The sequence below is a fragment of the Microtus oregoni genome, unplaced genomic scaffold (assembly GCF_018167655.1).
Source record: "Microtus oregoni isolate MIOR12 unplaced genomic scaffold, Mior012 000034F_ref0000314, whole genome shotgun sequence".
In the NCBI taxonomy this organism is placed as follows: Eukaryota; Metazoa; Chordata; class Mammalia; order Rodentia; family Cricetidae; genus Microtus; species Microtus oregoni.
The window spans coordinates 14,915,830-14,926,304 of NW_024543093.1; the positions used below are offsets into that span (position 1 = coordinate 14,915,830).

Sequence of the window (10,475 nt, forward strand, 5' to 3'; positions counted from 1 at the left end):
TTTTGATGACCAATTTCTTGGGTTCTTTGTATATTTTGAAGATCAGACCTCTGTCTGATGTGGGGTTAGTGAAGATCTTTTCTGATTCTGTAGGCTGTTATTTTGTCTTGTTGACCATGTCCTTTGCATAACATTTTCATATCTCCCTTTAAATGTAAATTTATAAACAATATTTGGGAATTTTGGCATAGTTCTCTACAAACTGCTTCCTGCCTTTGGTTGGGTGAAGTAATTGGGGGTTCTCAGAGACCTTTCAGGGAGTCTTAGTCCATCAAACAACACTAGTCTGGAAAGAATCCACAGGTTCTCATTCTCTGTGGAAACAAAAGCAGAACCTCTTTTCCAAAGCAAATATCTTTAGACCCAAATTTTCAAGTCAGGATACTTTAAAGTATAGATGTTGGTTTAGCTTAGCAGCTCATACGATAAAATGTCTTTTTGTACTTAGCTCATTCACAGTCAAAATGTCAAAGAAAACACAATAATATACACAATCCAGCCTCTCTGTGTATATACCATATTTATGTGGCTTTTTTTTACTCCTTTAATCTATGACTCTCTGTACTCTGTCTCTTTAAAGACTTTTTAAAATTATTTACTTCTTTTTATTACTCTCTATACTTTTTTTCTTCTTTCTTTCAAGCCTACATATATTTATCCAACACCATGATGCATTCAGAGGTCTTTTTCATCTGAGTCTGTCTTTATTGCATTTCTGCAATCCTTTTCTGATCAGGACCACTTCTTAAAATGTTAAGCAACATGGCTAGGACTAAGGCTGCCTTACCTTTTGGCTCTGCCCAGTCCAACATAGCAGAGGTTCATTCACTACCTTAACTCTGGTAACCAGTTGGCCCATGCTGCTACCAAGTAACTTGCAGCACGCTGCCCACAAACCCCATTCAAGTGCTTGGCCTCCTGAAAGAGCCAGAGTTTGTGCTGCCCAAATCAGGAAGCTGCCATTTCTCATGCTGAGTCAGCAAGCCTTTCCTTAAAGGAGCTGTGGCGCTCCTGCTCACCACCAGCAAATAGAGCCCATCTGAAAAAAAATGCTGGCTACCAAGAAGCCATGCTTAACTTTGTGTCTAGAATTCCATTCCAAGCTTTCTCAGGTCTTATGTGGATGTAGCCAGCTTCACATTGGGCCGCCAATCTGTAGGTGGAGACCGCTTGTCCGTTTCTGGCTTCCCAGACCTTAAATAATTAAGCAGAAAATGTTAATTGCAATACTGCTTGACCAATGACTCTAGCACCTTCCTAGCTAGGTCTTACATCTTAAATTAACCATTTTTATTATTCTATATCTTATCACAAAGCTTGTGGTTTACTGGTAAGGTTCCAGGTGGTTGCTGGCATCTTTCTCCTCCAGCAGCTACATGGTGTTTCCATTTCTCTGCCTACTCTCTCCTCCCCTATCTACTTGGAGATTCTACCTTACCCTATTCTGTGCTGCAATAGGCCAAAAGCAACTTGTTTATTAACCAATGGTTTTCTCAGCATACAGAGAGGAATCCCACATCAGAGAAATGATGTGAGTTTATTATAATCTGAAAAATAAGCAAATTTCATTATTTTTCATTAATTAATTAATTTCATTAATTTTCATTAAGAAAAATTTCATCATTTGTCTTCCATTGTCCTTACTGTATTGGCTTTGGGAAAGTACAGGGGGAAAATTGGACAGATGAAGACTATGGACAAAAGAGGCTCTACAGTAGGTGAAGAACACCAATTAATTATCTTCCTTCACTTCAACTACATGTCTCATCACAGATAGCTCTTGGTGATTTATTTTTCCTTTTTTTCCTACTCAAATAAATTCATTTTGTGTTTTTTTCTATTATATTTGCAATGTTCTTTTTGATATATGAATTAGTTTTGATAATACCTAAAAACAGATGTATGATTTTCTGTTATAACATATAAAATTATACACTCTGGGCTGTCAAACTGAAACTCTTGTGTGAATGTGGCTTTTTTCTTATCATGAGATCTTAGAGAATGACTTCCACATCTGGTCTTTACCTATTTTGAATATTAAAAAGTAAGGTGTTGAGTATATGTTTAGAATCATAGGAACAATTAGAGAAGAAAAGAGTAAGCTTATGTCAAAGAAACTCACAGTTTGATATAGGGACATGAATACAAATGAGTCAGGCAAGATGGGTATGGGCTGAGCACTTTTAATCCCGGTATTCAGGAGGAAATGGCAGGCAAATGTCTGAGAAGGCAAGTTGCAGGCCAGTCAAAGACTCATAGTGAGTCTTTTTCAGAAAATAAATGTTTTATAGAGTTCTATTTGTCCTTTCAGGAGCTAGGGGAATCAGTTACTGTAACGGTAGACTGATGGGCTATTAGCATGGTCCAAGTTCATTGCCCAAGGCAACTGGAGAAACAAAGAAAAAATTCCATCACCTATGGATTATGAGGTCAAATTACCCCATATTCTGCTTATTTACGGAAAAATGAATACCAGAAGGAGTGTTCATGATATAAATTTAGAGAACATTGGCAGTGATTTTAACAGTGGTTAACATTTTGCTTTTTAGTATTACACAGAGTGGCTAGTTACCTATCTGTCTCATTGTTCCACAGTTCAGTCTGACTTTGTGATTTTCCTTCATCAGCTTATTGAATGTTGGGTTTCTAGCTGAGGGGAAAGGCACATATATCTGGAGGTGGAGACATATACTAGCTCAGCCACTCTAGGAATCAGTATAAGAGAATGATCCTGTTATTCCATTCTTGGCTACATATCAGAAAGCAATCAAGGCAATATACAATAGAGGTACATGTATATACAATTAATGGAGTCAGTTTAAATGCCCACCAATGGATGGATGCCTAAATAAATGGTGACTTAAGCACAGAAAAGAGTTTATTCATCCATAGAGAAAAATGAAATTATGCCATTGGCAGAAAAGTAGAACTGGAGATCATTACGGTAATTGAAACATACCAGACTCAGAAAACCTACTAACATACATTTTCTCTCATATGCTTAATATAGATAAAAAACATATGGAAGTAGAAGGAGTGATATTTAGAGATTATCTATTAAGAGATACAGGTAAAACTAGATAATAAAGAGGTAAATATGACCAATGAGCATTGCATGTGTGTATGAAAGTATCATAATAAAGCCTGTGGTCGTATACAAAAAATACATGCTAAGAAAAAGAAAGAAAATTGGAGTGTGGATTAGAGTCAAAGACACTATAACTCCCACTGATAGGAATCCCCACAAGATCACCAAGCTACACAACCATTTTATATATATATATATATATATATATATATATATATATATATATATATGACCTAACTTAGACCCATACAATCTCCATGATTGTGTCCTCATTCTCATCTCTGTGAGCCCCTATGAGCCTTGCTTAGTTGATTCTATGGATTCTGTTCTCATGGTGTCCAGACAGCACTGGCTCCTACAACCTTCCCCACCTTCCTTTATCTATGAGGTTCCCTAAACTTCACCTAACATTTGGCTGTGGGTCTCTGTATCTGCTCCCTTCAGTTGTTGGATAAAATCTCTGTGATGACGATGATTGGGCTATGAGAATCACAGAATATTAGTAGGAATCACTTCATTTCATTGACCTCTTGTCAGTCCTGTTTGGTTCTATTCTAGGTCTCTGGGCTATCCAGCCTCTGATTCCTGGCCATCCAGGCAGTGTCAAGCACTGGCTCCCTCCTGTAGTGTAGGCCTCCAGTCCTTGATTTACTACTCCCACCAGTTCTGTGCCAGCATTACCCCTGCACATCTTGCAGATAGGAAAAATTGTAGGTCATTGGCTTTGTGACCGAATTGGTGTCCTAATGACACCTTTGCCTAGTTACAGAATGGCCAGTTCATACTCTGAATCTTCCATTACTAAGAGTCTTCACTATGATCGTCCTCATAGATTCCAGTGAGTTTCTATTGTGCTAGGTTTCCACCAATTTAGCAAATGGATTCAAAAATTACTAAGATACTGCTGATAAATGACTAATCTCAGAAATTGTTCAAGGGATCAAAATGCACATCATGATTATCAGAGGACTCATTAATAATGACATAAATTTCTTTCTTTCTTCTTGCCTAATGAGGAATGCACCCCTCATTGTTTTGTAAAAAGCACAAGGAAGCTCATTAACTTAGAACCCATGGTCTCAAAAGAAGGGCAAAGAGCTCTCTCTGTTGATGAACAGGAGAATTGGGTGTTTCTGAAGCCAACGTAAAGCAATGTTTTGGTGACCTCACACATATTTACATCAACTTTCATAGCTTTAAACTTTGGTTGAAACCTTAAATCAAGATGAAGTAAGCTGGTAGAAGGTTAAATCTAGAGAGTTCATGGGGAAGGAACAATGACTAGTCATCTGGGCTTTTAGCCTCCTCATTTGAGAACAGGCAATCCTTAGGACCAATTTTCTTTCTGTACAGAGCAATGTTCCATGGGGGAAATCATGTGCTCAGGGGTTGGAATAACAGGAAGGAAATATTCTCAAAGGAGAAACTTCTGTCAGCTTTGTCTCCCCAGTGTAGTCTTTCTGATTTGTAAACTAAGTACACATTAATTTTCTCATTTTGAAGTCCTAATTCTGTCTGGGGATTAATATTTCTCTTTGTCCTGCATGTGTCAAGTACAGCTTCAATTCTCCATCATCAGCCATTCAAAAGGGAGTTGGGGCTTTGATGCACAGACCTACCTTTCAGAGGTCCATCCAGGTGAGTCGTGGAGCTCTGCTGGTATTGCAGCAAGAGTTCAGAAGGTAGAAGTACAGAAAACACACATGAGAGCAAAGTTAGCCTAGCCAAGACTGGGAGATGTAAGGGAGGCTTTCTGGGTTGGTCTTGGAATGTACCAATTCACGAAACTGAAAAGAAAACTGAACTCAGTAATTGGGGTGAGAATTAATCCTTCAGTGACAGTTTTGGAAGGATAATTATAAAAGGATGGCTTTATGAACTCATAAAATATTTCCATATAAATGAGAACTTGTGTTCCTTGACCTTGGAAATTATGGAACATATACAGCAAAAACACTGATTGTAAAGTTATATACACTTCATGCCTTTTATGTTTAAAATGAACATAATGTCCTGTTAATAAGAAAGACCCAGGTGAATAATGTCTGCACTGTTGCAAAAGTTCATGAATTTTAAGCTTTGTAGTCATATTTAAAAAGTTATATTAGAAAGATTGCTTGTCGTCATTTCCTTACTGATGAATACAAACTATTCTTGTGACTTTTTTCTAAAACCTGTTTACTTCCTCTATTGCAAATGATGCATATCCTTTACATTTGTTAAGTAGAAATGATGTGTTTATTCCACTTCAAAACAGAATTCTTTCACATGTACAGATTAGACTTCCCCAGCACCTTTTCTCTTTGATATTCCAGTGTGTGTGTGTGTGCGTGTGTGTGTGTGTGTGTGTGTGTGTGTGTGTTTGGGGAGAAATTATGTAGTTTTGTGAGGTCCAGAGTGATAGACATATTCTTTCCTCCTAATTGTCCCAACATTTTATGAAATATTAATTATATGACACACTGGGTCTACCTGTGACATGTCTGTACATGTGTAGAATGTGCTACTATCTTGTTCATCTCTTTTTTGTGACTCTACCATCACTTTTGATAGTCTTCTTACTACTTCCCATTGCACTTCCTTCTACTTTTCTGTTATTTTTAATTCTAGATTATATAAATATATGAAAGAAAAAATGCTGTTTGTGTTTGTCTTTGGCTTTTTTTACTGTTGTTAATGCTCACATGTACTGTCTTTCTGCCCCAGCAAAATGTGATTGACTGAATAGCCTGTTACATACCCTCACTTCATCTATGAGTGTTAATCCTTGCTGTACCTTTGGTCGTTTATAATTCTGTGCTTGATATTAAGTCCAAGATCTCATATATGCCAGGCAAATGTCCCACCAGTGAGTTATCAAACCCTTTGAGATGGTCTCAGTAAGTCATTTAGGCTAGGCTTGTCCTTGCTTTACAGCCAGGGATGACTTAAAAAAAAGTGCAGCTCAAGATTACAAAGTCAAAAAGACAAAACTAAAATGTTCATAGCTTATCCCTTAAATCTGTGATCCTCCTGCCTCAGTCTTTCTGGTAGCTATGATTGTGGGTCTGTTACCAGGGCTGGCCTTTGCCTTTCTGGACAGGTCTGTTTCAACAAGTCTTGTGGCTTTTGGTTCTCATTAATTCATGATTTGCATTCAAGTGAAGTTTAAGTTTCACAGACATGTGTGATTTATTTATCTTCATATGACACAGAATGATAAATATATGTCTCTGAGTCAATTATACATTATTAAAGATAATGTGACATGTTGATCCAGAAGTGTCATGGGAGTAGCAGGGGATGAAGTTACTTGGTGTCCACAGGGATTGATTAGAGAAAGTATGTTTGTGTAAGATAGAAATGTCCTAGTGTTCTGGCAGAAGATTCTATACAGCAACACTGAGGATACCTTTTTAGTGATAAAATTTGCTTATTGAAAATTTTACCCTCTCCTGTCTCCCCCCTGCCAGTGCTTGCTCTTCTCACTACACCCACATCTTTTGTTATTGTTGCTGTTCTATGACTTAATGACTTTAAGTATGTCAATCTGTGTGATCATGGGTTTAGAATCATCCATTGGATTCTGGTGGTTTCAGCAAAGCTACACAACTGATCACCATTTTACTCCAGAGTCCAACCATCCCCCCCCCCAATTCAGCAGGAAGGGGTAAGGGTCTGTGATTTCCTCCATAAGAAATACCTTTGCATATTAATTATCACTAGAATAAGGGCTTGCTTGGGTGTACACATAAAATATATCTAGAGAGTCTAATGTGCATTATTTTTGCTTTTGGGTAATTTTTTCTCATTTATTGTACTTGCTGGGTGTCATGAGATAGAATGGGAGGCAGAACTTTGCCCTGTGACCAAGAAGTCTACTTTTCCTTCTAGTATCATGAGAATCAGCTCATTTCATTGTTTTCACCTGACAAATCTGTTTACCTCTGTTCTTCTTTAATTGTTTAGTGGTCATGTAAATATCTCTCATTGTGTAATGTCCTTTTTAAGAAGTTATGGAACTGGGCCAGCAAGTTGGTTCATCAGGTAAAGGTACTTGCTGCCAGGGCTGATGATCTGAGAAGTTGATGTGTCCAGCACATCAGTAACCATGTGATAAAGCTCATACTTCAACTTTGCCCCTCCTGCTTCCCCTTCATTACACTGAAAGTATTTTGTCTTCCTTCACTCTATCATATTTATCTAGATAGTGTTTCAACCAGGGACATTTTTAATTTTCACTTCAGAAGTGTATCTAAGAGCTTCTTATTAATGTTTTTTATTTATTCTATATGTCTTTTACATCATTATCTTGATCCCATTCATTTCCCCATCCTTTTACATCTGCCCTCCACCTCTGTACTCCCCCCCAAATAAAAGAAAATGTAAGAGAAAAGGGGGAAAAGTTAAAATTCTCATTACGAAAGTTGCAGTGTGACACAGTAAATCATGCAGTAAACCCCTTTATCCCTATATATTTACTTGCAAGTATTCATTGCAAAGAATCATTGGTGTGGTCCGAGGCCTTTGTTTTCTACTATTATCTTGATGCTGGGCCCTCCCTAGGACTCTTCTTGGATATTCTGTAGTTTCTCTGTGTTGTGGAGATCCTGCAACTTTGGGTCTGTGGGTTAGGTCACGTCACATCCTTCAGCAGATCATAGACGGGGTGGATGTTGGGGTGGACCAAATGATAACCCTGGTTCTGGACCTGTGTAGCTGCAGAGATGGTCTGCCTGCCAGTGCTACCCTGTATTCATCAAAAGGTGAGTTCTCCGGCATTGTTTCAGGTAATTCACCTCTTGCAGCAATACACAAGGGGTTGGGCTAATTCTCTGCTTTCATGCCTACCGGATGGCACTCCCACACCTATACCCACAGGCCAGCTCTATTTTGTTGCCCAAGCAAGATACAGGAGCAAGCAAGAAGCAGAGGCAGCCCTCCTGTTCTCATGCCGCCACCTTTTGGGACCTACAACATTTCTGCTGCCTACTGCCGTGGGGATCTTGCAGCATTTTTTTTTTTTGTTTAAAAAGAATAACACCAGGTCCTTCACGTCTCAGGTGTTGATGACTGGGAGATGGGGCATCTCTCCTTCGCTCATTCCACCACATGTCAGATAAGTAATGGGGACAGGTCTCCCTTGCTCACAACATCAGAGCTGGGCACCCTTACCTCCAACCACTGGAAAGCTCTGTTGTGCTGCCTAGGTGAGGGGCAAGGTTCACTTTCCTGAGTGCTGCAGCTGATAAGAGGAAGTCAGTTCTGTTGTCTGTTGCAGGCGGTAAGGGACAAGAGGTGAGAGAGGGCAATTTTCTCCCTTCTACACTACCACACCAGAGATGAATAGTGGGGACAGAGCTCCCATACTTACAACTTTTACCTCCACCTACAAATTGACTCCATTTTGTTACCCAGAAGAGGTGGGCCTGCTCTCCCAGGTGTTGCAGCTGATGGAGGCAGAGACAACTCTCCCACCCTTGTGACCTCTGGGCCAGTTCTCACACACATCTCAGGCTTTGATGGGTGTGGGGCAGGAGGAAGAAAACTTTATGCTGTTCATGCCACCATAGGTCAGATGGATGAGGAGCATTAGTGATTTTTTAATATAAAGTCTCTGAGAACAAATTGAACATGACAAGGGAATTTCTACTCAGAAATATCACTAGGACTCTCTTTGTGGTATAACTACACAACACAGAATTAAGTTTCATGACTATAGAAGACTACGCTTACAAAGTTCCTCAGTAGTAGATACATGCCTAAAATATAAATTATATGACCAGGAACTCCTTGTTTGGTGAGCTCATAATCCCTAGGGAAGAATGTGCAGTTATTATTGTGCTAAATGTGCGTAGTATGAACATGAGTCTAAATATTAATATCTATGTTGATAGGTGATATTCCCAGTCCTCATTAGAGAAGCTTCTATTTTTTCAGTGGATGCAGGATGATATAGGAACTGATAACTTGTCCAAGTGTGGACAGTAAACATCTAAAAAATGTTTAGCCCAAGATGACACATCTAAATCAAAAGATTCAGGGAATAGTGTGAAAGGGGAAGTGGAAAGAGTAGGAGACAGAAGATTGGAAGGGTTTCCTGTGGTATCATGCCTTTTGAACACAGTAAGGTCCTTATACTTATAAAATCACAACAGCTATGGTTGTCTGCACAAGACTTACACAAGATCAAATCAGTCATGGTGGAAGCCAAAAGGCTTCATAAGACCTTAACTTTGGCTGCAAAGCCATTGAAAGTTGTTAGCTGCCAGAGGGGAGAGTTAATTATTTTCAGACATGTGACCACTAGGAGGTTGACAATGGGGGGGGGGCGGGAAGAAGAAGTAAGAATAAAGGAAATGAAGGAAGAAATAAACATTGATGTTAGGTTACTAATGAGTAACTGAATCATCTCCAAATTTCTTATTTTAGAAGGCGTATCAAACACATGGATCAAGGAAATGGCACTCAACTTTCAGAATTCCTTCTTCTTGCATTTTCAGAGAATCAACCTCAAATTCAACCTTTCATATTTGGACTTTTTCTCTCCATGTACCTCGTGACTGTCTTTGGCAACTCACTCATCATCATGGCCATCATTGTGGACTCCCACCTGCACACGCCCATGTACATCTTCCTCTCCAATCTGTCCTTTGTAGACATCTGCTTCACCTCCACCACCGTCCCACAGATGTTGGTGAACATCCAGACACAGAGCACAGTTATCATCTATGCGAACTGCATCACTCAGGTGTACTTCTTACTACTTTTTTCAGTACTGGACATCTTTCTGCTGACTGTGATGGCCTATGACCGCTATGTGGCTATCTGCCACCCCCTACACTACATGGTCATCATGAATACAAGACGCTGTGGGTTACTGATTCTAGCATGCTGGATCATAGGTATTCTGAATGCCTTGTTACACAGCTTTTTGGTTCTGCGGTTGTCATTCTGTGCAGACCTGAAAATCCCTCACTTTTACTGTGAACTTGATCATGTGGTACACCATGCTTGTTCTGATACGTCTCTTAATGACATAGTGATTTATATTGCAGCCATGTTCTTGGCTGTGGGCCCCCTGTCCGGCATCCTTTACTCTTACTCCAGGATAGTGTCCTCCATACGTGCAATCTCCTCAGCTCGGGGGAAGTACAAAGCATTTTCCACTTGTGCATCTCACCTCTCTGTTGTCTCTTTATTTTATTGCACCCTCCTGGGAGTGTACCTCAGTTCTGCAGTGTCCCAAAATCCCCATGCCACTGCAGTGGCTTCATTGATGTATACTGTGGTCACCCCCATGCTTAACCCATTCATCTATAGTCTAAGGAACAATGATATGAAGAAGGCTCTGAAACTACTTTTAGGGAGAGTGACCAGAAACCGACCAATGGACTTGCCTTCATAG

General features: G+C 39.5%; 1 protein-coding gene across 1 annotated transcript; it reads left to right on the forward strand.

Annotated features, from left to right (window-relative positions):
• The first annotated feature begins 9,515 nt into the window (after positions 1–9,515).
• Positions 9,516–10,475, forward strand: LOC121432432 (olfactory receptor 19-like). Its single transcript, XM_041630397.1, has one exon. It carries the CDS (start codon positions 9,516–9,518, stop codon positions 10,473–10,475), a length of 960 nt encoding a protein of 319 aa, XP_041486331.1.

Coding starts and splice junctions, on each gene's coding strand:
- LOC121432432 (XM_041630397.1), top strand. CDS start 9,516: ATGGATCAAGGAAATGGCACTCAACTTTCAGAATTCCTTCTTCTTGCA.